The sequence below is a fragment of the Oncorhynchus kisutch genome, linkage group LG19 (assembly GCF_002021735.2).
Source record: "Oncorhynchus kisutch isolate 150728-3 linkage group LG19, Okis_V2, whole genome shotgun sequence".
Lineage (NCBI taxonomy): Eukaryota > Metazoa > Chordata > Actinopteri > Salmoniformes > Salmonidae > Oncorhynchus > Oncorhynchus kisutch.
In genome coordinates this window covers 33,612,300-33,640,071 of record NC_034192.2, presented here as the reverse complement: position 1 = coordinate 33,640,071, position 27,772 = coordinate 33,612,300, and the positions used below count along the sequence as shown (strand labels likewise).

Below are 27,772 nucleotides of genomic sequence, written 5' to 3'. Positions count from 1 at the left end.
TATGGAAAACAGACTGTAGACAAGAGGCAACCACCTGTGATAATTATCTGTATAGCATACTCCAAACAGCGTAAGCGTAACTCGGGAAGTGTAGTTTTGTCAGATGAAGGCACCCATACCTGTATAATCTATACAAAACTGCTACAATAAGTGTACACTATATGTACAAAAGTATGTGGACACCCCTTCAAATGAGTTATTTTGACTATTTTAGCCACACCTGTTGCTGACAGGTGTATAAAATTGAGCACACAGTCAGGCAATCTCCATAGACTAACATTGGCAGTAGAATGGCCTTACTGAAGTGCTCAGTGACGTTCAATGTGTCACTGTCCACAGGAGGCTGCTGAGGGGAGACCGGCTCATAATAATGGCCTGAACGGCGCAAATAGAATGGCATCAAACACCTGGAAACCTTGTGTTTGATGTATTTGTTACCATTCCAGTCATTACCACGAGCCGTCCTCCTCAATTAAGGTGCCACCAACCTCCTGTAGTACCGTCATAGCATGCCACCTTTCCAACAAGTCAGTTGATCAAATTTCTACCCTGCTAAAGCTTTCTCTGGTGTGATGAATCACGCTTCACCATCTGGCTGTCCGACGGACGAATCTGGGTTTGGCGGATGCCAGAAGAACGCTTCCTGACCCAATGCATAGTGCCAACTGTAAAGTTTGGTGGAGGAGGAATAATGGTTTGGGGCTGTTTTCCATGCCCCTTAGTTCCAGTGAAGGATAATATTTGCGCTGGCTACAGCATACAATGACATTCTAGATGATTAAGCACTTCCAACTTTGTGGGGACAGTTTGGGGAAGGCCCTTTCCTGTTTCAGCATGACAATGTCCCTGTGCACAAATCAAAGTCCATACAGAAATGCCTTATAGAGATTGGTGTGGAAGACCATGACTGGCCTGCACAGAAACCTGACTTCAACCCCATGGAACACCTTTGCGATGAATTGGAGCTGACTGTAAGCCAAGCCTAATCTCCCAACCTCACTAATGTTATTGTGGCTGAATGGAAGCAAGTCTCCGCAGCAATGTTCCAACATATGGTGAAAAGCCTTCCCATAAGATTGGAGGCTGTTATAGCAGCAAAGGGGGGAACAACTCCATATTAATGCACATGGTTTTCGACGAGCAGGTGTCCAAATACTTTTGGTCATGTAGTGTATCTTTTTTTTATTTGAACGACTCTTTATCGCTGAAGAAAGATAAAGCCCATATGTTTCTTAATCATAGCGCAAGTGATGATTATTACAGATTATAAATGTCAAAATGCAGCGTCGGGATTGTAGTTGACATAAGGCAGTCATGGGCGAAGCTTAATGGCTGAGAACTGTTAAGGCGTAATGCCGCCTAGAGGTTGAGAGCTAGGCGGGATCTAGTTTTTGTCAAATTAACGTCAACATTTTTTTGCATTTTCGCTAACCTAACCTCTTTATCTAACCTAACCCTTGCCATGCCAGGAACCGAGTCGGTAATGGATGTCTTTCTAATTTGCATTATCTCTGACAAAAGAATATGCCTCAACGATAAACGGATTACCCAATCTAGCAGCATGAACCTCAAAGACAGACTGGTAGGTCAAGCTCTATTCAACTCATTTATGGTCTAATATGTATTGAGCCGTCATGTGTTGCTAGTTCAAGTGGACCTTGTTGTCCTAACTGTTCACTCACACCATTACCACACTTTAATGTAGAAAGTTAGGCTTTGTAATTTGCATAATTCAAATCAAGGATACTGTAAAGTGGCCTCATTAATCATGCTGATTAAGCCATTTGAAAGTAAAGTAGGAAGAACCTTGTTTAACCCTAAAGCCTATTTTAACATTTTGGTTCATATGAGTTTATTCAATGAAATCTCCCAGCATCACATCAGAGAATGTCCATTCCTTACCGGGCATGTAGGATATATAGCATATGCATCTATAGTATACTATCAATAGGCATAGGCTTATGACATAAGTGTGAAATGACATGCTGCTCCCTCTCCAGTTAATGGTCACCATGGCATCGTGTGAAGGGACCGCATCCCCTACTGGTGGATCTGTCCTGCATCCTGGAGTCTCTGAAAACGGTCTTTCTAGAAGACTGCTGACATCTGTCAGTTTGGACAGGAAGGATGCGCTCATAGAAGTGAGTAGGATTGTGTATAGACCAGTTGTCAACAGCGGCAGTGTCTGCTCTATGACTCAGGCCGCCTTGTTCTATTCTGTATTGATAATGACCTCGCATATTATCGTTTTTGTGTTGACTTTTCGAGCATTCTAAAAAGGTCGATTTTTCATTGCTCTTTGGTCTATGATGAACTGATATTCATTGACCCTGTTCTGTGTGCGGCAGATGCTGGTGTGCACTTTGGACGGAGACCTCTACCCTCCCCTGGAGGAGCCCACTGGTACTGTAGACCCCAAGAAGGAGAAGGTCAAAGACGAGGTCAAGAGCTTTGTGTGGAACCATGGCAGTAAGTAGAACTATATCCCCTCTGTATTGAAATTTGCTGAGTGTAGCACTTTGTAGCCCGGCTGCCGAGACTTAACCTCAAGCCTCAGCAGGTCTAGAAGTTTGCTTTTTGATCGAGCTGTGAACTTTAAATCATAATGTTTTGGTCTCCCACCTGTCCTCTGAAGAACACAAGGAAGAGAAGATTCAAGAAGATATTTAAAAAAAAAGAGAGCTACTGACATTCGTTTCCTCTTAAGCGCTCTTTCCCTTCTTCTCGTGAATATTTTCTTAAGATGATGCCGAGATCTCGTCCCAGGCCCTTTATTCAAACGACATAAAAATAGCAACAGCAGCGGAAGTAAACTACGATTTACATATATACTGAACAAAAATATAAACACAACATGCAACATTTTTAAAGATTTGACTGAGTTACAGTTCATATAAGGAAATCAGTCAAATTAAATAAATGGATTTCACATGACTGGGAATACAGATATGCATCTGTTGGTCACAGGTACCTTAAAAAAAGAAAGTAGGGCCGTGGATCGGAAAACCAGTCAGTATCTGGTGTGCCCACCATTTGCCTCATGCAGCATGACACGTCTCCTTCACGTAGTGTTGATCAGGCTGTCTGTGGAATGTTGTCCCACTCTTCTTCAATGGCGAAGTTGATGGATATTGGTGGGAACTGGAACACGCTGTCGATCCAGAGCATCCCAAACATGTTCAATGGGTGACATGTCTGAGTATGAAGATGTTGGAGGAAATTATGGTTGAAATGACTAATTATGTATACATTCCAATCAGAACTGACTAGTATGATGTACTGTACATATATGAATTTTCTCTCTTGCTCCCATTCCCAATTGTATATAATGTAGTCAGGAGTTTAGTAACAATGACGGTCTGTTCCTTGTACAAATGAATGAACTATCTCCAGATGGCAGGGACGGACAATCTCCAGACTGTCTAGAATGTTGATTTACAGTGACTGACCTTGGCTTTAGGAGAGGAGGCTCGAGAACTATAGGGCCTCTCTACCGGTGTTATGAAGAGATAGAACATTTAGGAAACGCTGACGTCATTTTCAGTTTATAACCTGTGGTAAAATGTGTATGTACCCAGTACTCTCTTGTAATAAATGCTGTTACCTGACTTTTAAGACTGGTCTCGATCTATTTCATGCATAATTCATGAATTTACAACTCATTAATGAAATAGAGAGAGTGCGAATTTGGTTTTGGCTATAAAACATATAGGAATTTAGAATTCCTCTAACAGAAGACGATGGAAGAACTGGAACATTTTTAGCATCTAGGAATTGTGTACAGATCCTTACGACATGGGGTTGTGCATTATCATGCTGAAACGTGAGGTGATGGCAGCAGATGAATGGCACAACAATGGGCCTCAGGATCTCGATACAGTATCTCTGTGCATTCAAATTGCCATCGATAAAATGCAATTGTATTTATTATCCATAGCTTATGCCTGCCCATACCATAACCCCACTGCCACCATGGGGCATTCTGTTCACACCGTTGACAAAAGCAACCCACTTTCCCACATGACGCCATACACGTGGTCTGCGGTTGTGAGGCTGGTTGGACGTACTGCCAAATAGTCTTGGAGGTGGCTTATGGAAGAGAAATTAACATTAAATTCTCTGGCAACAGGTCTGGTGGACATTCCTACAGTCAGCATGCCAATTGCACGTTCCCTCAACTTGAGACATCTGTGACATTATGTTGTGACAACTGCACATTTTAGTGGCCTTTTATTGCCCCCAGCACAAGGTACACCTGTGTGATGATCATGCTGTTTAATCAGCTTTTTGATATGCCATACTTGTCGGATGGATGGATTATCTTTGCAAAGGAGAAATGCTCACTAACAGGGATGTTAAGATTTGTGTACAACATTTGAGAGAAATAGGCTTTTTGTGTGTATGAAACATTTCTGGGATCTTTTACTTCAGCTCATGAAACTTGGAACCAACACTCTACATGTTGAGTTTATATTCTTCTTCAGTGTAAATAAAGGCCTATCTTCATTTGCCCCAAAGATATGCATAAAAGCAATCTAACTACGCTTTGATCCGAGCGAATGAGAGAAAGGATTCCTACTTTGTCTTTTGAATAAATCATCTTTAAGGTGCAGGGCCATATCGATTTGGCACCCTGTTTTATTCAAAATGTGCCAGATGTTCGCTCTGAGGGCAGTGTGTTTGTGTGTGTGTGTGCAGTAGTGTTGTGTGCCGAGGCGGTGTGCAGTAGTCTGGAGGCCAGAAGTAAATGTAATCTGATTTCCTCTGCAGTACATCGAGTCTCCCGACGTGGAGAAGGTAAAGAGATTGCTAAGCACTGACGCAGAGGCCGTTAGTGTCCGTGTCCTTTTATCTCACGCACTGGGGCAAACAAGCACATATATATATATATCACACAGACTCACTCTCTCTAATGCTGTATCAACCCGTCTCTTGGATCAGGGCTGTCAAACTCATTCCATAGAGGGTGCAGTGTCTCCGGGTTTTAGTTTTTTAAGACCTAGACAACCACGTGAGGGGAGTTCTTTACTAATTAGTGACCTTAATTCATCAATCAAGTACAAGGGTGGAGCAAAAACCCACAGACACTCGTCCCGCCGTAGAATGAGTTTGACACGTGCCTAAGGCGTACACCGTAAGTGAAACACAACAGCCTGTAGCTGTTGAGGAGAGGCCAGTGGGAGCCTACTCTCTGCTCTGCTGGGCCTCACCTGAACTGACTCCTGCTAATGTCTTAATGTCACCTGCACCAACACCTTCTCGTGTTAGCACTGTAATGAAACAATAAAGCAGCATGACAGAATAAGAGCACAGAACAGGGTACCGAAGGGGTAGGCAACCCTGTTCCTGGCATGCCGCAGGATTTTGTTCCAACTAGGCACCCCACCTGACCAACTGAGCTAATTGATCAGTTCATTGGTCATCTAAATTGAAGACACCTGGTCTTCAAGGTTGGTTAAATCAAAGACATGAAGTGCCTGCGGCACTCCAGGACCAGGGTTGCCTACACCAGGGGTACAGCATCAACAGCTCCCTGAGTGTTGATTTAAGTGGACTCTGGAACTTTAATATATCATTGTTGGCCCATATTGAAGCCAGTATGTTTGTAATAGTTGGAACATCACATAACTTAATGAAAGCAGTGAGGTAGTGTTTGGTGTCCAATGTTTCCCTAACCTGGTGTTCAGGTTGGGAGGTGATAGCTGAGGATGAGACCAAGGAGGCAGACAACAAAGGCTGTCTGGTCAACCTGGACTCAGCAGATGGGGCATGGCTCCTCTGGTAAGCACCATGGAAGTGGGCACAACAAGCTCCTCTCACATAATACTTTGATATTGTCATATAACAGATACTTTGGTTCCATACAGAGGGGCTCACAGTTAACACAATACATGTATTCAATATGTGGCTGATGTTTGAAATGAGAGCCATAACATGTTCCACTCTCCCACCACCTGAGAGCCACCCCACTGTTGAGGAAAACTCGTTCCAAGGATCAGGCAGAGCTCATTATCCAGTTAATAAGAGTTTATTCAAGCAATTGCAAGGGAGATCACACAGGATAAACCCGGAGAGGAACTCAAAGGTTACCGATTCACAGTCATTATATACCTCTGCACAAAGAGCTGCTTGCCTCACCTAACGGGAGGCAAGGTTACACGAGAGATGGCGGGACTTGGCTCCACATCTTTAAAGCATTGTCAAACAGGACCAGGTTCTAATCAGTTCTCGCGGCCTAAGTTGAACAAGTGTTTTTCCACTCCAGTACGTACAGTAAGTATAGTACTTAAGCATTTATAGAGAATTAGACTGTAACATAACTGTTTTCCCCAAACAACACCCATACAGAAGTTGGAACAAACGGTATGTCACATAGCCTTACACTGTCCCACTCCCAGCACAGTACAGTAGGCCCTAGTGGGTCCATAACTGTCCTACAGGGAAGACTGTGTTTTGTTGGTGGAGAGTCGTAAGAACACTGAAAACCGAAAAAATGATAATTTAAACAGATGGAGAGGGGATTGCAGTCGTACATATTCAGACGTTGGCATCCTGTCTCCATTTTGGCAACAAAATGTTCCTTGGCAATAACATTTTCATATCTATTCTAACAGGAGAGTGATTGTCTTGTAATTGGTATCAACGTGGCACCTATCAGAATGATCTGTCTCCGTTATTGGAATAGCAGCCAACGTGAGAAGAGGATGGGTGGGTGGGGGTGGGGGCTGATATGTGGGCGTAATTTCAGAACAGAAGCACCGCCTGAGGACCGACAAAAAGATCGGACATCAAATCACATTAACCACTCTATATGTCCCCTTGTCAAAATGGAGGACGGCAATACCCAACCCTACACAAATGAGCTTAAGTTAGAGTAAGACTGAGTTTTCTAGGTCAGACGGACGTCTCCATCCCTTCATCTCCAGTTATCTCCCCACTCAGAAGACTGACAGGTGCTCTCTCTCTCTCCTCCTGCAGCCTGGTTCAGTCACAGCTGGGCTAGCTCTCTGTCTCTCTGACAGCTCGGTGCACCTTCACTGGCTCACATGGAGCTGTCCGTCACACAGCTAAAGCTGCATCCCAGTCCTGCAGCTTTCCATTAATCTGTTGTAGAGCTGCCTCTTTTAATGGGTCAAAGTCTGGCTGTGGCTGTCCACACACATGCCTGTGAAACTAGTGCCTTTAAGGAGCCCATGACATCTGTAGCACGTTTTCTTTTAAATCAATACTCTTTGATTGAATTCAACGGATTCCATGTAACGTGTTTTCAGGCCATCTCCCTACTAAATGAGAGCCAATGTGGGCCAGAGAACGGAGAGCTAACATTAACCTCAGCCTGGTTCTGGTGTTGGATTCACTTTCAATTGGACTATTGCTGGATATACAGTGCCTTTGTGAAGTATTCAGACCCCTTGACTTTTTCCACAATTTGTTATATTACTGCCTTTATTTTTATTTTTTTCTCCTCAGCAATCTACACACAATACCCCATAATGACAAAATGAAAACAGGTTTTTAGACATTTTTTCAAATGTATTAAACTGAGCAATCAGGGGAGAAAGGCCTTTGTCAGGGAGGTTACCAAGAACCCGATGGTCACTCTGACTGACAGAGCTCTAGAGATCCTCTGTGGAGATGGGAGAACCTTCCAGAAGGACAACCATCTCTGCAGCGCTCCACCAATCAGGCCTTTATGGTAGAGTGGCCAGACGGAAGCCATTCCTCAGTAAAAGGCACATGACAGCCCACTCGGAGTTTGCCAAAAGCGACCTAAAGACTCTTAGACCACGATAAACAAGATTTTCTGGTCTGATGAAACCAAGATTGAACTCTTTGGCCTGAATGCCAGACTCCACATCTGGAGGAAAGCTGGCACCATCCCTACGTGAAGTATGGTGGTGGCAGCATCATGCTGTGGGGATGATTTTCAGCGGCAGGGACTGGGAGACTAGTCGGGATCGAGGCAAAGATGAACAGAGCAAAGTACAGAGAACCTGCTCAGGACCTTAGACTGGGCCGAAGGTTCACCTTCCAACAGGACAGCGATCCTAAGCACACAGCCAAGACAACGTAGGAGTGGCTTTGGGACAAGTCTCTGAATGTCCTTGAGTGGCTCAGCTAGAGCCCGGACTTGAACCCGATCAAACATCTCTGGAGAGACCTGAAAATAACTGTGCAGCAACGCTCCCCATCCAACCTGACAGAGCTTGAGAGGATCTGCAGAGAAGAATGGGAGAAAGGACGACGATTTAATCAATTTTAGTATAAGGCTGTAACATAACAAAATGTAAGGGGTCTGAATTCTTTCTGAAGGCGCTGTATTCTTGAAGAATATCACTGTCATACCCCACTGGAACCCAAAATATAAGTTTGTTTTACTCCAAGGTTTGTAAACAAAGAAAATGTAAACAAACACTATGTAGCCCCAAAACATGTTCATGTTGATAACATGGATGGCAGTCCTTGCATCCATAGCTCTATGAATTAGAGCGTAGTTACATTTCTCCAGCCCCATCCCTCAGCTCTTCACCGAAACAGGTGCGGGGGAGTATGCTTTGGTATTGTTTATACTGCTGATTCCTGGAGGCAAACTACCTGATTGCCACAGGTTTTGATGGAAGAAGGAAGCATGTGTTCTGATTTGTGCAAATCAGAGGCCCTTGTTGGTTTTATTCAATTTCAGTTGGCGTGTAGCAAATGGCCGTGTCTTGGTGCTGCTGTGTGTGGAATAGTCAGTGGGTTGAATCTCCATACAAGTTGTCACCTTCTAGTGTTTCCTTTCCCTGCTTCATATGCATCTTAAAGAGGATCAAAATGACACATGTCCAGCTTATTGCTTTCACTCAATGTAGATTTTAAGAGTGGAGATGAGGAATGAACTCGGTTCCATTGAGCTATTGTGAAACCTGTGTGTTTTGAGGAAACCTGACGCTGTAAATGGTTCTTCTGTGCCTCCTCCTGTAGTGATGGAGTACCAGGTGCAGGTAGACGGTGTGAAGGCCAAGCTGAAGGAGACGGGCGCCAGCAAGAAACAACAAGAGGACCTCATCATGAAGGTGGAGAACCAGGTGCTGAAAGTGAGCTATAGACACTACTTTTACATGACATTTGAGTCATATAGCAGAGTGAGATGACCACAGACTGATTTCATATAGGCCTTCAAAAAGAAGTCTTGTACTCTTTCACTCAAATGCGCACACACAACCTCGGAGGGAGAAGTATTTATGTGGAATATAACCACTCTAAACTACTACGTGTCAAACTTCCCAAACTCCGACCGCAGGGCAACTTGAAGATGTAATTTTTTTAGAAGGCATAAATATTACATTTCTGCCATCAGCCCTTTGTGCGTTCCTCACAGGGAAAAAACCCCATAAAAATTCATAGTTCCGCCAACAGCTCTTCGGGGCAGATTTAAAAACGTGTGAGACACGGGCAGCCTTGGCTTGTTTTACCAAGACTTTTCAGCTCTCTGCTCGGCTGGCCTCGCCGGGCTGAGTTCTCTATCTTTCACCATTATTATCCCAGCCACAGGAAAAGGTCACGGGATTCTGACTGACATTCCAAATAGCCTTTCTGTCAGGTGAACGATACGCTCAATACGCGCAACGGCAGGCTCCAATTTCAAACATCAAAACAAGCTAAGGGAACTGTCTAATGCTGAGACAGACTATACTCTGCTCTTATTTAGCAGAACTGCTATCAGGCTCTGCTCAATTAAATCATTCATCAGGAGGAGCGATGGAGCAGGTAAGATTGGCTGAGCTAGACTGGAAGGTGCATTTAAAACCGCATCAATTTATATGTATATTGATCATTTCATTTGGTATTAAGCAGAATTTACCATAAAGGAATGCAAAGGGGAAAGTATACTGTCGCTATGTTACAGTGCAATTAAATGCTTGAATTGAATAGACAAACAAGCACACAAACACTTTTTTTTATATATTTTTATATAAGAAGAACTTTATTGAACTGCCATTTTCTTCACCTAGCAACTGAACATCCAATGGCGAGGGTTTTCTTTATTTCTAAGTCAATTCTTTGACTCAATCTAAATCGATCTTAATTGGAATTGTCAAGAACTCTTAAAACCAATCCAACGATCAGTATTCAAGTCCCGTCTCTGTCTTCACATCAGCTTGTTTTGCTGTTTGTATTGACAAATGAATGGAAAAGGAATAATGTTGGAAGACGTGTTAATCATTATCCACTTAGCCTACTAATTACACCCGGGCATTAGGCATCAATCAACCCTCCCAATCTCTGCTCCAACAGCTGGCCTCGCTTCAGGAGCAGCTGGACTCACTGATCGAGAAGTGACCCAAGTGACCACCAGGGGGCAGCCAAGCGTCAAATGGGTGCTGTGAGACCGGCTGGGGAATAGAGAAGAAGCATCTGCCACCACTGAAAGAGCACTCCTCCTTTACATACTGTTTCATTCCATTATATATTTTCCCTTTTGCCTCCAGACATCATGGACTTGTTGGAGGACTCGTGTTTCCTGTTTTTGTATTCTTCCTATTTTATTTAATAGGTTGGTAGATCTCTGTAAATAAACTCTTTGTTAAGCCATTGAATCGTTTGTGTTTGACATTTCCTAGTGACAGATCAACACTGTTTCACCTCATTTGACCTAGCAATGGAAACCACTGAGTCTGACCATACCAATTACAGAGGCAGAGTAGTTAGTCATCAACCCCTGTTGAGTAGACAATGGCCTCCCACGTCCTCGAGGATTACCTTCCTACCTTCTAGAAAGATCTTCTTCCACAGTGATCTCTCTCTGCCTCGCCCTCACATGTTCCTCTGGTCACCCACCTCTTCAACTTCTTACAGGGGATTATTCTGAGGATTTTGGGGGGGGGGGGGATTAGCATGCCCAGATTAAAGTGGCCATCTTCAAACCCTGGTAATCTAGCAATCTGTCAGAGAGCAGGAGGACTGCACCGGGCTGCCTCAGGACGCCAACACACTCCCTCCTCACTCTACTAATTAGGGAAAGCAGGGGAGAGAGTCTAACTTCACACACTGCTGCTTCGTCCCCCTGCAGTGTAGCCCCAGGGTTTAAACCACACCTTTTTACCTAGCCACAGTTTAGAGAAAAGTACATTTGGGAGCTAAAATGGAGGAGACGTACCTGCTGAACTACCCAGGAGTCAAGAAGAAGATTCTGGCCGGTGGGAATGGCCCAATGCCTCACTTTCCACCGGGGACCAAGGTAAGACATAACGCCCACAGACATGACCGTGTGCGTCTGTGATTGCATCCTATTTCTTATATAGGGCAAGTCTTTTGACCAGGGCCTGTGTAGGGCTGTGGTTCAAAAGTAGTCTCCTATATAGGGAACAGGTTGCCTTTTCAGAAACCGCTGAACTCTAGATATGCCTAGGGTTTAATGTGTGGAGGAAATTATGCAATGTTTAATTAGCGTTGTGTAGCAATTAATACTTTACAGAACGATGTACATTTTTAGAGTATCTCTGCCCACCTCGATTAGAATAATTCCGGCGAGGGAGTAAAATATTCTGTATCTGGGTGTAACACCCCTCTAACACTGGGTCAACACAATTGCTACACGGCGTATTGCCATCTGTGGGGATTGAACAGTCACGGATCAGTGTGTTCATGCATAGGCTTTGTGGTGCTGATGACGTCTCCTAACTACACACACACACACACACATCGCCTGATCATGTCCAGCCATAAGGCCCCAGGCCTGGAGTCCTACGATGACTAACATTTTCCTGGAAAATGACATGAATATCTGGCCCATTCAACAGCTGTGTTCTGTGTTGCTCCCATTCTGTCGCAAGCCTCAAACAAATAACTCCAGTTAACGAGAGCAAAATAAGGTTGGGGCCATAGCATCCCAAACACACACAGAGAGGAGCAGAGGGTCAGCCAGAGTCCAGACACCCACAAACACACTCCAAATGACACTATGTATGTGTAGGTGCAAGTGCATACGTGTGTGTGTGTGTTGACAATGGAAAGCTCTGGAACGTATGACCACAGTTAATCCCCACTCTTTCTATATCCCTCCCTTCCCTTCCCTCATCTCCATCCAAGCTGGTGTTCCACTTCCAGACGCTGTTGGACAACTTTGAGCGCACGGTGATTGACGACAGTCGTAAAGCCAAAGCCAAAGTGCCAATGGAGATCTTTGTGGGGAAGATGTTCAAGATGGAGGTGTGGGAGACTCTGCTGACCTCCATGAGGATCGGAGAGGTGGCTGAGTTCTGGTGCGATGCTGTTGTGAGTCCAGGGACCAATTAAACACACACACAAATGAACACACACAGACATCTTCCCCTCCCGATGCGAAAAAGAGGCGAGAGTCAGGAGATCCAGGGACCCCAAATTGTCTGGTAATTAGTGTTCACTGAGGTGGCGGAGGAAGCTTTGCTCTCCTCATACTTCTAAAGATGAACCTACCTCTGGTGGCCTCCTACGTACACAATTAAAAACTAAAACAGAAATCTTTTTGTCTGCAACAATTTTTCTATTTCTCCTTCTGGGAAAAGCAAAGAGTAGCAAACATTTGCAAGTCAAATGGTGCTTGTGATTCGTTAGTTTAGGGCCGCTAGTTCAGCAACCAGCAGGGGTGAGGTGAAAAAGTACCTCGGAGTCTATTTTAGTCACATCGATATTGTGCGTGTTTGTTTCCTAAATGGACTCCATTTGTGTCACACCGGAGTTGTGTGTGTGTGTGTGTGTGTGTGTGTGTTTGTGCAGGCTAGTCTCATAGACTAGACATAACATAAAAAACGTAAATCCGGGACACTCAAATTAGTATGATACTGTATGTTACGTTTGGTATGGTTACGTAAGATAGATGGTTACCTAAAGTAAAAATGAAAGAAGGGTGGTTGGTCGTGGCCTAACCCTAACCCTAACCCTAACCCTAACCCTAACGCGAACATTTAGCAACCCGAAGGTTGTGTGTTTGAATCATCACAGACAACTTCAGCGTTTTAGCAACTTTGAAACTACCTAGCATGTTAGCTAACCCTTCCCCTAACCTTAACCCTTTTAACGAACCCTTCCCCTAACCTTAACCCTTTTAACGAACCCTTCCCCTAACCTTAACCCTTTTAACGAACCCTTCCCCTAACCTTAACCCTTTTAACTAACCCTTCCCCTAACCTTAACCCTTTTAACTAACCCTTCCCATAACCTTAACCCTTTTAATTAACCCTTCCCCTAACCTTAACCCTTTTAACGAACCCTTCCCCTAACCTTAACCCTTTTAACTAACCCTTCCCCTAACCTTAACCCTTTTAATTAACCCTAACCTAACCCTTAGAGCAGGGCTCCTCAACTCTGTTCCCGTAGAGCTGCCGTCCTGTAGGTTTCGCTCCAACCCTAATCTAGCACACCCGATTCTAATAATTAGAGCAAATTGGAATTCGTAACATATCATCTGTTTAGCAAATTCCTAACATATTGTACTAATTGCAATTCCTAACATATCGTACAAGATGGACGATGGACATCCACAAATTAACACATACCATACAGTATGAATACAGTATAACACATCTTACTAGAGTGTCTCGGATTTGCATACAGAATAATATGAAATGCTCTGAGGCCACGTTGGTTTGTCCCTCTGACTCTATTTGAGTCATAGTGGTGTTTTTTCCCATCTCAGCACACAGGCTTGTACCCTATCGTGTCCAAGGGGATGAGGCTGATTGCCCAGGGCAAGGACCCCCTAGAGGGCCAGAGGCACACGTGTGGCATGGGGAACATGTTCCACTACAACACTACTGGCTGGCCTGAGCTGGATGAACTGATGAGGACACCTCAGGCACTGATCTTCATCATGGAGCTCATTCAGGTAACAATCTGTTACAATATCGTCATCATTTTAGTTATTAACCCTTCATTGACCTGGTAAGTTGACAGTGACATTTACATTAAAGATCTGGGGACGAGTTGCAGGAGGAGGAGAGGGGTTAAATGCACTACACACACAACACACATGTTAAATTGGCACAGAGGGAATACACATGCACCAGTGGTTATACACCTAGTCCATTAGAAGTACACACCCCTCAGTTTATGAACACATCTCCCAATGTGAACAGCAACACACCTCTGTCACTCACACACATCTGTCCAAAAAAACACATCTCGGCGCCCACAAACAAACCTCCAGACAATCATTTCCGTCCTTACATTACAAACCGACTCCAAACACAGCCTTCTCTGTCTCCAACGAACAACAGCTCATCCTACATCAACCACTCGATTCACAAATGAAACGGTTTATGTAACCAGCCGCTAACCACCAGGGGGACTAGCGGAGTCAAAGGCAACACATTCGATCCTTAGCCAAGTGGAGGTGGGTTGTGTTCAGTTCGCACCAAACAGAAGAAAACAGGGAGGGACTAATAGGTCTTGTCCAATTTCCGTTGCAGAAGATTTTGGAACCGTGTGTCTAAATGAACCAGACCCTGGATGACTTTTTACATTTGTTCTGCCTGTCGCCCCTGATCTCCCCAGGTGGGAGACCCCTTCTCGTACAAGCGGGAGTCGTGGATAATGGACAAGGATGAGAAGATGAAGGAAGTGCCCTCGCTCCACCTGCAGGGCAATGCGCTGGTCAGACAGGGACACTTCAGAGAGGCTGCCAAGAAGTACCAGGAAGCTGTGGTGCTACTCCGGATTGTACTGTCCAAGGTGAGAGGAGGGAGGGAGGGAGGGAGGGAGGGAGGGAGGGAGGGAGGGAGGGAGGGAGGGAGGGAGGGAGGGAGGGAGGGAGGGAGGGAGGGAGGGAGGGAGGGAGGGAGGGAGGGAGGGAGGGAGGGAGGGAGGAGACGAGTAAGGATATGGTCGGATGGATGGAGGGAGGGATAGAGAGAAAATAACAGGAGAGAAGGTTATGACGAGTGAAAGAAAGGGGCATGGAGGGAGGGATTGGAAAAGATAAGTGTAGGGAGCGAGGGGGGATGTGATGGGAAGGAAATGAAGAGAGAAGGAGGGAGAGCATCCATGACATACAACATGAGGAGGGAGGGATAATGTCAACATGATAAAGAAGCTGGTCACAGACACTAATTTCCCACCTGTAGGAGATGCCAGGTGATGAGGACTACATAGCCGTGGACAGGCTCATCACCCCCCTAGTGTTGAACTACTGTCAGTGCATGTTGGAGCTGGAGGAGTACTATGAGGTTCTGGAGCATACCAGTGACCTGATACACAAACACAAAGGTAACACACACACATAAAGATATACACACACACATGCAGGCACAAATACAAACAAACAGTCATGCAATCCTGGGTTTTGTATCCGAAAATGACGTATTGAGCAAATATTTTTTTTAATGGGAGTCATTAGTTGGAGTTGGAGCATGATGGACAACAGTGATGATTGTCCCAAAAAATGGAGAATAATACTTGTCTGTCTTTTTACGTTTACTGCCTATATTCTTTGTATAGCCCTTTTTGCATGTACAAGCCAGCTGTTTCTTCAGCAACATTACTGACACCTTCACTTCCTGTCTTGAAGTCCTTTTTGGCGTGCACTGCAGTTGAAAGACGTTTCAGCTTGACTCAGGGATTAGCGCTGTGCTGCCTTCTATGTGTCTCCACAATCCTCAAGGAGTCGCCATTCTGACATGCACGTAGCTCAGTGCCCTATGACTGAACCCTGAGACACTGTCCATAGGCTGTTTTTGTCTTCACTCTCTGTTCTGTTCCTCTGCTTCAACTTATAGCGATGGCTGCCTAGTGCCTTCCTCTCATCTCATTCGATGAAAGCATCTCCTCTCCTCTCTGTCCTTTCCTCTGTTCTCCTGTCGGTCCTTCTCTTCTCCTCTATTTGTATGTATTTGATTGAACCTTAATTTAACGAGGCAAGTCCGTTAAGAACACATTCTTATTTACAATGACGGCCTGCCCCGGCCAAACCCGGATGATGCTGAGCCAATTGTGCGCCGCCCTATGGTGCTCCCAATTACACCCGGATGTGATGCTGCCTGGATTCGAACCAGGGACTGCAGTGACGCCTCTTGCACTGAGAAGCAGTGCCTTAGACAGCGGCACCCCTCGTCCACCCTCTCCTATTCTACACTCTCTTCTCCCCTCCTTTTCCCCTTCTCACTCTCTCCCGAGCCTCTTTACTCTTGTCATTGTTATCTTGTCGTCTCTATCACTTCCAACCTGGCATTCAACCTTTCATTAGCATCTCCTACATCCCTCCTTCCTTCCATCTGGGAGACATCTTCTTTCTGAGAGGGACTCTGAGTCGGTGAAGGTTCTCCGTGGCGCACCGGCTCGGTTATTCCCAGAGGCTATGAAGAAATCAATTGAAATGTTGGCAGAATGAAAGATTGAGGGGAGTTCGGATGAAATGGAGAGGAAATGAGAGGAGGAGAGGAAAGCCATCAATGGAGATCTAAACCAGTCACTGCAGCCCACTCATCTCCGCTCCTCAGAGAAACAGGATTAGGTGGTGTGCGTGTTCTGAGACAGGGGGCCTGAGTCAGGGGGCCTCTCGTTTTTTATTGAAATATTATTCTTTCTCTTACTCTCACTCACTCACTCACTCACTCACTCACTCACCCTAAGCGGGTATCTCCGCTGATAAGATAATACAGTGATTGGAGATGTCATTTTCAAGCATGCACAGCCCTAGATGAGTACAAATTGAAATCTTAGCTACTGTGTGTTGGTTAGTGTCACTACACTAGTGCATCCAGTCTAATGAAGCCTTACTTTCAAAGATGGTCGTGAATATTGATGAATCTCGCTCTCGCTGTGTCTCTATTTCTCCATCCTTTCCACCTCCCTCCCTCTCTCCTACAGACTGTGTCAAGGCGTACTACAAGAGGGCCAAGGCCCATGCTGCAGTGTGGAACGAGAAGGAGGCCAAGAGAGACTTCAACATGGTGGCCAACCTGGACATAACTCTGGCCCCTCTGGTGCACAAAGAGCTGAGGTTCCTCGCTGATAGACTGAAGGAGAAATACTGGGAGGAGAAGGAGAAATACTGGAACTGCCTGGAGCAAGAGGAGAAAGAGGGGAAGAAAGAGGAAGATGAGGAGAAGGAAGATGAAGAGGGCAAGAAAGAGACGGATGGTGAGAGCACAGTGACCAAGGTGAAAGATAAGGAGAAAAGCAAAGATAACTCAGCCTCTTCCAAAGAGGAAGTGAAAGATGTCAAGGATGACAAGCAGAATGAGACAGGGTGGAAAAAGGCTATAGAGAAGGATGGAACAACCATTACTGCTACAGTGAAGGATAAGGCTAAAGTGAAGGATAGAACTGCCAATCAGGCTACAATGAAGGATGAAACCGCCAATAAGAGGACAGAGAGCACCCCGGAAACCCAGCCAGAGACCAATCAGAGTGCTCTGTCTGTGATAGAGGGGATGGACTGGCAGCAGAAGTTACGACACATCATGTTCCTGGAAAAGGAGGGTAACTTCCTGCTTACAGAACAGAAACACAGCGAGGCCACAACAAAGTTCAAGGAGGCTCTGGAGTACGTGGACTTCATTCAAAACAAGGTTAGTGTCCATTAATTGTCAGTTCATTCAATGGTGTTTTCTTTCAATAGTGTGTTCATTCCAATAGTGGAATGTTCATTCATTCATGGGTGTGTCCATTCGGTGTTATGTCTTCATTCAGTGTGAAACAACTAATTAATCTAGAGGTCACAGCTGTTGAACGTCAGAGACACTGATAATACAGAGATAAAATAATTATTTATTGGAATGACAGGCTGAAAGTAAAATGTTGTTATGAAATAGCTAAGAATGACAATACATGAAGGCATTTGTTGGATAATCTTTTGAACATACAACTGCCATCTTTGGAATGCTGGAGTTTGTTGGTCATTGTTTGAGCAGTGTGCAAGCGCCTCAAGAAGACTCCTCTATGATACCTGTTACATAAGAGCCATTGGTTCTTGGCATCTCACAGGCTCTATTCATTTTGCATTGTTGCCACTCCACTGAAGAGAGAAGAGCAAGGCTATAGGATTGAAGGTACACTGGCAGAATAGAACAGGAACACGAAGAGGAGAGCTAAAAATAACAGAGCGAGACCCTTGGAGATCTTAAGAGTGACAGCGCTCACCCAAGCATCTCTTACTCTTTGTCATTCCCCTCTATCCCACTTTCCTCCACGTATCTCTCTTCGACTCTTCCTATTCCTCTCTCTCCCCTCCATCTACTGGTCTCTTTCCCCCTTCCTCTCTTTCTCCCCCTCTCCTTCCCCGATCTCTCCCTTCCTGTCCCTTTCTCCACTCCCTCTGGCTATCCCCACCCCCTTTTCTCCCTCCATCTCCCTGTGCAGGAGGTGTGCTATAAAGACAGGAGGGAGGACTGGGACTCTCTGGAGAAGGTGCGTGTGCCGATCACTCTCAACCTCAGCCAGTGTCTGCTGGAGCTCAGGGACTACCAGGAAGTGGTGGCGCTCAACACCAAGCTGCTCAAGAAACACAGAGGTACTTTCACACACACACATACACACTACCTTCCCTTTTCTCTGTCTGCCTTTCTCTTCCTTTGTCTCTTTGTTTCTTACCTCTCCCCACCTCTCTCTCGGTCTTCCTCTCTCTTCTCCCTGGACCTGTCTCCTCGTCTCCTCGTTCCCCCCCCCCCCGTCTCCTCCTCTTTTTCCCCACTCACTCACTTCCCCCTCACCCCCTTTATACATTTTTATCCCACTCTCTATCTCTTCCCTACATCTTATTATCATGGTTGAGAAGCAGCTGCCATTGCTCTCGAAGAACCCAAGGCATTCTGCCTTATCCCGAAGGTTTTCAGAGCACCGCTTACAGGTGGGACCATGTAAACTACAATCAAGACTCTGTTTTAAAAAGTTTAGAAACGTCAATCATTGCGTGCGAAACGGTTTTCGAAACATACGGAACTTATCTTTCATATCAGTGAGAAAGAATCTTTTAAATAAAAAATATACACTTACCCCAGCTAGCAAATTTGATTCCTCGGAAGTTGTGGGAACGAAGCAATACGTTTCCTGACCCGTAAAACGGAATGTTTTTTTAAAAACGTTCTGAGATCAGAAGTGAATATTTCACCTGTTCTGGGAATGTTTATTTTTAGGTTGCAGGGAGGTTCTGATAAGGTTCTCTGGTTCCTTGAAAGTATTCCAGGGAGGTTTTATTAATGCTCTGATAACAGAAATGATTGGTTATTTGGAGGTTTTTGAATAACTTCCTTAAAATGATCACTGAATGTTTCAATAAGACTTTTAATAACAATGCGGGTTCACTTTTATGAATTCCAAGCACAGATAGGACACATGGAAATTCATTTCTGTAGTCATTAATCATGTAAACAAATGTATTTCTTATTATGGCATCAGTGAGATTCAAACCTATAATCTTCTGCTCTCTGTCCATGGAATTAGTCCACTGCGCCACCAGGATGGAGTTAAAATGCCATGTTTTACTATGTGTACAAAGCTGTTCATTTTCATCTATTCAAATAGACCCCATTTCAAAGGAATCAAGGACTCATTAAGATCAGGTGTGGCCAACTAGTGGGCACACCTGAACATACTTAACAAGATAGAGGATGGAGAGTTTTGTTGAAGCTGAGAACGGAATGTGTATGTTTTTAAATAACAATTCTTATAACGTTCTCTGAACGTTACAACTATTTTCTTTTGGTTTTCATGGAACGTTTTAACGTTCTCTGAACAATGAAAACATGACTTTAAATAGAAGCATGAGGTAACCTATAAGAAACGTTATGCTGAAATTCCCACAGAAAAATGTTGTTTCTTAACATTCTGGAACAATTTGAGAACATGACTTTAAATAGAACCCTGAGGAAACATTATGCTGAAGTACTGAAATTCCCACAGAAGAACGTTGTTTCTTAATGATCTCGGAACTATTTGCGAACATTCCCAATGTCAAACCAGTTGGAGAATGTTTCTAGAACATTATCAAAATTGAAATGAAATGTAACCATGTTTGAACTTTTAGGAAAAATGCTGTTAAAGTAATGAAATACCAAGAAAATAACCATCCTGCACCAATCCCAGAAAGTTGTGGGGAGGTTGTATGCAAAGAAACCACACTCTCAGTTGGAGAGCTCTAAGAAACATATGGTTCTCAGAACGTTATGTGCTAGCTGGGCTCTGTTTTGAATGCTCGACATCTGTAGTACAAATGTTGTCTTGATGCAGACCTCGCCCTTGTGTTGCTCTCCGACTTGATTTTTCAATCTTTCGTTCTCCCTTTTTTTCTGGAAGCTTCAAAACCCACTTGCATCATTCTCCATTATTGTGGTTCTTCGTTGGTACTGTACTCTTAACACAACAGGAGTGAAATTCGTTGTTTTCTTTTTACCTGAATTATTTATCGCAGAGTTAGATGTGATATGCTACTGATCATAGCCTTCTCCTTAACTCTCTTTTTTCTCTCACTCCCTTTGTATTTTTCATGTTCTCTCCATTTCTCTCTTACCCACTTTTTTTGGTCTATCTCCTCTCACTCACTGTCTGACTGCACATCTTTTACTGTCTCTGTCTCCCTGTCTCTTCTAATCTCCCTCTCTCTAATTCATTTCTCTCTTTTGTTCTCCCTGCTTCTTCTCCTCTCTCAATGTCCCTCCTTACTTTTTTCTGTGTCTCTCTTCCATCTCTTTCCCTCTACAAATATATTCCTCTACCGTACTCTGTTTCTCTCCCTCCTCTACCTCCCTCCCTCCATCCCTTTATCTCTCTGTAGATAACTTCAAGGCAGTGTACCAGCGGGCCAGAGCCCACTCGGCTCTGTGCAACGAGGAGGAGGCCAGGAATGACTTCCAGAAGGTGGAGCATCTGGAGCCCAGGTTCAAGCCCATCGTCAATCAGGAGATGAAGAGGCTGGGCGAGAACCTCCGGAACAAGCACATCATCGACAAGAAGAACTACTGGGAAGCTACAGAGGAAAAATGGGGCCTCGAGGGCACCAAGACCAAAGCCAGGAAAGTAAAGAAGACAGTGAAGTTTCAAGAGGAGAAAAAAGTAGAGGGGAGCGTTCAGAAAGAAGGGGAACCAGGGAAGACTGTAAAAGAGGGAGGTAGTGATGGAGTGAGAGAGGAGAAGAAACCAGAGGGAAAAGGAGAGGAGGGGAGTGCGAAGAGTGTGGAGAAAGCAGCCATTGCTGAGAAAGAGGGAGGTAGTGGGGGAGTGGAGAAGGATAGTGGGAAAAGAAGAGTGAGTATAGAGGTAGAGAGAGGTGGGCAGGCGGGGTTAGTTAACAGAGCAGGAGATAAAGAGACCGATATGGCACAGACCAATGAAGGCAGAGATAATGTAGCCACAGAGAGATCAGGGAAGGATAAGGCTGTGAAAAAGGGAAAATGTCACTTAACTGCCGCCCAGGAATTAACCAAGGGAAGCACAGGGAACAAAGGCACCAATGAGAGTACAAGAAGCAAAGCCATTCAATCTGAATCGACCAATAGGAGTCCATTAGCCACTGCTGACCTCCCTAACCCACAGGCCACAGAGGTACTCTCAGAGGTAGCTGAGGAGAGAGTCGGGTTAGACACGCAGATCAACAGACCTAACAAAGGAGAGGCAGGGGAAAGCAAAATGAATGAAGGGAGTAAATCAGAGGGAAAGAGTTCTGACGAACAGCTGTGTTCATCGGAGGGGGCGAGCCACACCAAATCTGGGGTCTCAACTGGACACCCGTCGTTCAAGTCCAAGCGTAAACACAAGAAAAAGAAATGAAGGATGCTCTGGCATTGATATGATCGTTAAGTATCATGTGATGATTCTCATAATTCAATTCAGGATCATCGCTTGAGGCATACACCCAACACAAGCAGACGTTCTGTGTAGCAAATACAAATTTTATTTATCCTTTTGTACACAAAGAGTAGAAAGCAGCCAGTAACCCACTCGTTATTAAAAAGGCATTTCTTTCACAAACGTTTTATACAGATTAAAAACCGACCGGGAGGACAGCAATAGGGAGGAACGTTAGTACAGTACATAAACAATGAAATAAATGGCATTGACACATTAGTCAAACAAATCATCACGTAATGAGGCGTGGTAATGTTAGTTTTAAAAAAATGACTTCAGATCGAAATTAAAATAGAGATGATGAGCTTTTTTTTTTTCGGCAGCGAGGCATCTGCCTGTGTCGTAGCATAGGCTAGTGTATGTTGTCATAGCTCTGATTCCCGTAAGAGTTCAGGTGATTCATGGCCCTGCCGTGTTACAGAGCGCCAAACAACCCTCGCTGTGTCTCGTAAACAATGCCAGAGTGCACAGAACTCAAACATGGAAGGTCTCGCAGCATGTTGGGATAAATGAGCGTGCTCGTTAACGGGTTGACCCCACCATATATAGCAGGGGGCACCACCCGTTGACCATGTTCTCTAAACTCTCTCTGCCTCGCTCTGTCTCCAGAGACGAGCGTTTCTCTTCAATCCAACTGAAGATGGTGGTACTAGTTCCCCAGCGTGCGGTCGCGCTACGGGGAGTTACTGGTTCTATTTTATTTTAGAACATTAGATGCCTCAGATGGATAATCATATGACTACAGAGAGACGTGGTGTGGGCAGTATAATTCATTGTTAACACTCCCTCAGAGAAAAAACGCTTTTGGTGGGTTAGTCTTCAGGGGGCCACTACAAAGACAGTAGTGGCTTCTGGGAGTTTGAGTAAGTGGGGCACAGTGAAGAGCTACAGCTCTGCTGCATTACAAACAGACCATGTGAATATATAGTGGCAAGAAAAAGTATGTGAACCCTTTTGGAAATACCTGGATTTCTGCATAAATTGATCACAAAATTTGATCTGATCTTCATCTAGGTCACAACAATAGACAACTGAACACTGAACACATCGTGTAAACATTCACAGTGCAGGGTGGGAAACGTATGTGAATCCTTCGCTTTAATAACTGGTTGACCCTCCTTTGGCAGCAATAACCTCAACATAAACGTTTTCTATAGTTGCGGATTAGACATGCACAACAGTCAGTAAGAATTTTGGACCATTCCTCTTTACAAAACTGCAGAAGTTCAGCAATATTCTTGTGATGTTTGGTGTGAACTGCTCTCTTGAGGTCATGCCACAGCGTCTCAATCGGGTTGAGGTCAGGACTCTGACTGGGCCACTCCAGAAGGCGTATTTTCTTCTGTTGAAGCTTTTCTGTTGGTTTACTTCTGTGTTTTGGGTCGTTGTCCCGTTGCATCACCCAACTTCTATTGAGCTTAAATCGGAGGACAGATAGCCTAACATTCCCCTGCAAATTGTCTTGATAAACGTTGGAATTCATTTTTCTGTCTGACAGTAAGCTGTCAAGGTCCCGAGGCAGCAAAGCAGCCCCACACCATGATGCTCCCTCCAACATACTCTTCAGTGGGGATGAGGTTTTGATGTTGGTGTGCTGTGCCTTTTTTTCTCCACATATAGTGTTGTGTGTCCATTCCTAACAACTCAACTGTAGTTTCATCTGTCCACAGAATATTTTGCCAGTAGTGCTGTGGAACATCCAGGTGCACTTTTGCAAACTTCAGACGTGCAGCAGTGTTTTTAAAAAAAGCAGTGGCTTCTTCCGTGGTGTCCTCCCATGAGCACCTTTCTTGTTTAGTTAACCCACTGTACCTAGGGCGTCATTGTAAAATAAGAATTTGTTCTTAACTGACTAGTTAAATCAAATAAAACGTTTTCTATTGTTGCGACTTAGATGAAGATCAGATCAAATTTGATGACCAATTTATGTGGAAATCCAGGTAATTCCAAAGGGTTCACATACTTTTTCCTGCCGCTGTATATACAGTTGAAGTCGGGAGTTTAAATACACCTTAGCCAAATGGATTTAAACTCAGTTTTTCACAATTCCTGACATTTAATCCTAGTAAAAATTCCCTGTCTTAGGTCAGTTAGGATCACCACTTTATTTTAAGAATGTGAAATGTCAGAATAATAGTAGTGAGTGATTTTATTTCAGCTTTTATTTATTTCGTCACATTCCCAGTGGGTCAGAAGTTTACATACACTCAATTAGTATTTGGTAGCATTGCCTTTAAATTGTTTAACTTGGGTCAAATGTTTCAGGTAGCTTCCCACAATAAGTTGGGTGAATTTTGGCCCATTCCTCCTGACAGAGCTGGTGTAACTGAGTCAGGTTTGTAGGCCTCCTTGCTCGCACATGCTTTTCAGTTCTGCCCACAAATTATCTATAGGATTGAGTTTAGGGCTTTGTGATGGCCACTCCAATACCTTGACTTTGTTGTCCTTAAGCCATTTTGCCACAACTCTGGAAGTATGCTTGGGGTCATTGTCCATTTGGAAGACCCATTTGCGACCAAGCTTTAACTTCTTGACTGATGTCTTGAGATGTTGCTTCAATATATCCACATAATTTTCCTACCTCATGAATGCTATCTATTTTGTAAAGTGCACCAGTCCTTCCTGCAGCAAAGCACCCCCACAACATGATGCTGCCACCCCGTGTTTCACAGTTGGGATGGTGTTCTTGGTGTTTGACTGTGGATATAGATACTTTTGTACCTGTTTCCTCAAGCATGTTCACAAGGTACTTTGCTGTTGTTCTGGGATTGATTTGCACTTTTCGCACCAGACTGAGTTCTTTTGATTATCCCACGATGTCAAGCCAAGAGGCACTGAGTTTGAAGGTAGGCCTTAAAATACATCCACAGGTACACCTCCAATTGACTCAAATGATGTCAATTAGCCTATCAGAAACTTCTTAGGCCATGACATTATTTTCTGGAATTTTCCAATCTGGTTAAACTTAGTCAACTTAGTCTATGTAAACTTCTGACTGACTGAAATTGTGATACAGTGAATTATAAGTGAAATAATCTGTCTGTAAAAAACTTCTGGAAAAATTACTTGTGTCATGCACAAAGTAGATGTCTTAACCGACTTGTGGAGACATTTGTGGAGTGGTTGAAAAACTAGTTTTAATGACTCCAACCTAAGTGTAGGTAAACTGCCGACTTCAACTGTAGTTCTGTCTGACGAACTGCATGCCACAGTGGCGTAAACATTCATTCCACCTTGCCTCTCATACCTCACTATCGTCCAAAATACACAAAACATTTCTATAGGTCTACAGGACCTATGGGTAGTTCCTTTTGGTTTCTCGGCCTAACCTCTTCTCCCAGCTATAGTTCAATAGATGCATTATTTCACACACAGAGAGAGATGCGATGTGGCCGCTCCTACATATAGTCATAGCCTCGAGTACTCTATGTTCAGGGTGGCTCATCAAGGTGTAATGAGATGTATAACATTAAAGAGTTAACATTTCTTCGTGTTGGATGTTTTTTTTCCCCCACTCGAGCACTTCTTTGTTCCTGGATCCTGACATGAAAGAAAGGATGCCGGTGCATGTCAGCGCTTGAAAAAGGTAGAACAGATGATAACGACTATCTACTGTATGCCAACTAAACAGTGGCAGGCCTCATTAAGGTGGGGGAGGACAGGGGGAGGTATGGAAACGTGGCACTCTCTCTTCCCCATATGGTTATTAGCATTTCCATTATGGACGGCGCCCCACCTTGCCGACTCACGACCTGCAGCGCCGTGTCCTTGGGGGACAGTTCCCTAGCAACGGCATCAAAACAAACAAGACAGGCACAGCGGCGCTCAACGATGTCAAATGTGAACGTTGGCGCCTGGAGGGGATAAAGCCTAACGAATACCGAGATGGGATTCAAACACATCTTGTTCTTGGCCAATAAGGTCAGGACGTTCTCTGGATTATTCGAAACCATTCGCATCATGTCTCCCTGCGAATGTGGGTGTAATAGCTTTATGGTTATGGAAGTGGTATGCTACATAATAAACCCAGAGCATCTTTCCTCTTTCCCAGGAAATAACTCACCTCCTGTCTGTCTCTTTCTGGAGATTTGCTGTGGCAAGCACATCATAGTGGATCGCTCCTTTCAGCTCAGCCCAGGAGTGATAAACGGACCATTTCTTTCTCTTGTCTCTCAGATCTCCACCCCCTCCGAGCCTCCCTTCCACCTCCCTCCGAGCCTCCCTTCCACCTCCCTTCCGTCCTCCCTCCACGCCTCCAAAAAACCCTATTTGACCCCAGCCTTTTCTAACTAGTCTCTCAGGTGCTAGGCCGCTCTAGCGCTGTGAATTCCCACTGTCTTCCCTTTCCATACTCTTAAAGCCTCTCTAAATCCACAAATACAATGCAAAATGCCCCAGACCCCTAAACCGAATCTCACCTTGTATGAAATCCACATCCACCCACAACACCCCACTGATCCAATCTTGTCCTCTGATTGTGAAAACGCTGAGTGAACACACTAAGCCAGTACTTTAACATCTGGCCACAAGCATAAAAAGAGAAAAGAAGAGAGGGAAAGTGGGAGCCAGGGCCAACTCCATTCAATAATGTTTCAGGTAGCAGCATGAAAACACACGTATTAGACCGTGACGAGCTCTGTTTGGGTTTAAGGCAAATAGACTGTCCTCTGCCTGGATTGTCACATGATCCTGGTGTGATGGTAGCCCAACCCCGTATCAGACTCTAGCTCCTACTATCCTAGGCATTTGTGTACCCCTGAAATGTTTATAGAATAAATATGGTGAGCCTTCCACCCAGCAGAGGGAAAAGTGAAGTTATTAGCATATTGCTTATCTGATCATTTCAGATGATGTGCCATGTAGAAAGGGCTAAGAGTTGATTTTGGGGGGGGCGAGAGTCCACAGTGGAGGGCCCGGCATTTAACGCTAGACGCTTTCTCAGATAAACACACTTAGGTATGATACAAATTAGCCTCGACTCGAGACCCTCTTTCTGAACACTACGAGGCATATTCACAGCCTATCTCGCTCCACTGCTCGTGGATGTGGGTGTAAGCGTGTGTGTGGCTGTGTGTGTATCTGTTTTTTGTATTCCTGTGTGATATGAATGTTGATATGAATGTGTGTTAGTACAGAATGAGCGTTCATATGAAACAATGCGCACGTGTGTCTGTGTGATGGAAGCAGTGAAACTCACAGTGCACAGAAGCAGCGCTGCCTGGCCTGGGGGGCACTTTGGCTGTCTTAAATAAATCATTGGGTTTTACTGATGATGTGTCAGTCCCACAGTGTCAATAAGCTCGTTGTGGGTCCCGCTGGCTACCCGGCAATCTGCTCTGTTCTGCTCGGGGTACGGCTGCCGCAGCCACCCAATCACAGCCGCGTGAAATGCAGCCAGCCTGGCCCAAATCAACAGTGATGCACATGAACGCCCCATTTAAAAAAAAAAAAAGAGAAGTTTGAAACGCATTGGGGGGAATAAGGAAAACACACATACATACTGAGAGGAGCACACAGTTACTGGCACTCGGACAGAACAAAACATGGGGAAAATCCCCAACCGTTTTTGCATTGTGTCAAAGTCATTTTCGTGGAACGTCCTTGTGCTGTACAGATATAAGGCTTCACACCTTCGGGCAACTACACAGACGCTGGTTAGCACAGTGTCTTGGCTGGGCTGCTAGCGTTAGCCGTTAGCTTCCTTAGCTGGTTAACACAGTGTCTGGCTGCACCGCTAACATTATCCATTAGCCTTAGCTTGTTAGCATAGTGCGTGGCTGGTCCTGGACGTTGGCATTAGCCGTTAGCCTTTGGCTCCCACAGGGGTGAGGGAGAGGGGTCAGCTCTCTGACGGCAGCTATATGGGGCACGGGCCATCAGGCATCCAATCAGGCATCACTCTGCACTCCAGGCCCCGCCCTGGGTTAGATGAGTGACGTTGCTCCTGGAAGAGGAGAGAGGAATAGAAAGTGTC

The 27,772-nt window shown here is 44.7% G+C and overlaps 3 protein-coding genes across 5 annotated transcripts in view; 2 read left to right on the top strand and 1 right to left on the bottom strand.

Moving 5' to 3' along the window:
- The first annotated feature begins 1,162 nt into the window (after nucleotides 1–1,162).
- taf7 (TAF7 RNA polymerase II, TATA box binding protein (TBP)-associated factor) lies at nucleotides 1,163–10,580 on the top strand. Of its 3 annotated transcripts, none has more exons than XM_031797039.1 (4): nucleotides 1,163–2,141; nucleotides 2,349–2,469; nucleotides 8,965–9,068; nucleotides 10,279–10,580. In XM_031797039.1, the coding sequence occupies exons 1-4, from the start codon at nucleotides 1,983–1,985 to the stop codon at nucleotides 10,321–10,323; spliced, it is 429 nt and encodes a 142-aa protein (XP_031652899.1). In that variant the 5' UTR covers nucleotides 1,163–1,982; the 3' UTR covers nucleotides 10,324–10,580. The 3 variants fall into 3 exon arrangements, 2 of the variants coding, with proteins under 2 accessions (XP_031652899.1, XP_031652898.1); XM_031797038.1 differs by having other exon boundaries at nucleotides 1,164–2,141; nucleotides 8,965–9,077; XR_004204123.1 differs by lacking the exons at nucleotides 1,163–2,141; nucleotides 2,349–2,469; nucleotides 8,965–9,068 and adding an exon at nucleotides 9,344–9,750.
- Nucleotides 10,581–10,933: 353 nt separating this feature from the next.
- Nucleotides 10,934–25,284, top strand: LOC109910144 (FK506-binding protein 5). Its single transcript, XM_020509287.2, has 8 exons — nucleotides 10,934–11,221; nucleotides 12,073–12,258; nucleotides 13,658–13,846; nucleotides 14,515–14,691; nucleotides 15,084–15,225; nucleotides 16,825–17,528; nucleotides 18,319–18,469; nucleotides 20,729–25,284. The coding sequence occupies exons 1-8, from the start codon at nucleotides 11,126–11,128 to the stop codon at nucleotides 21,718–21,720; spliced, it is 2,637 nt and encodes an 878-aa protein (XP_020364876.1). The 5' UTR covers nucleotides 10,934–11,125; the 3' UTR covers nucleotides 21,721–25,284.
- drp2 (dystrophin related protein 2) overlaps nucleotides 21,825–27,772 on the bottom strand; it is a 154,801-nt gene continuing 148,853 nt past the window's right edge. The window contains exon 24 of the mRNA XM_020509411.2: nucleotides 21,825–27,742. Coding sequence (XP_020365000.2) covers nucleotides 27,723–27,742 — 20 coding nt within the window. The 3' untranslated portion in view covers nucleotides 21,825–27,722. The remainder of the gene's footprint in view (nucleotides 27,743–27,772) is intronic.

Excerpts from the sequence above, each read along its gene's own strand:
- taf7 (XM_031797038.1), top strand. The coding sequence starts at position 1,983 with ATGCTGCTCCCTCTCCAGTTAATGGTCACCATGGCATCGTGTGAAGGG. Across the intron at positions 2,470-8,964 it reads CTTTGTGTGGAACCATGGCA|TGATGGAGTACCAGGTGCAG; the intron begins GTAAGTAGAACT and ends CTCCTCCTGTAG. Across the intron at positions 9,078-10,278 it reads TGGAGAACCAGGTGCTGAAA|CTGGCCTCGCTTCAGGAGCA; the intron begins GTGAGCTATAGA and ends CTGCTCCAACAG.
- LOC109910144 (XM_020509287.2), top strand. The coding sequence starts at position 11,126 with ATGGAGGAGACGTACCTGCTGAACTACCCAGGAGTCAAGAAGAAGATT. Across the intron at positions 12,259-13,657 it reads AGTTCTGGTGCGATGCTGTT|CACACAGGCTTGTACCCTAT; the intron begins GTGAGTCCAGGG and ends TTCCCATCTCAG. Across the intron at positions 14,692-15,083 it reads TCCGGATTGTACTGTCCAAG|GAGATGCCAGGTGATGAGGA; the intron begins GTGAGAGGAGGG and ends TCCCACCTGTAG.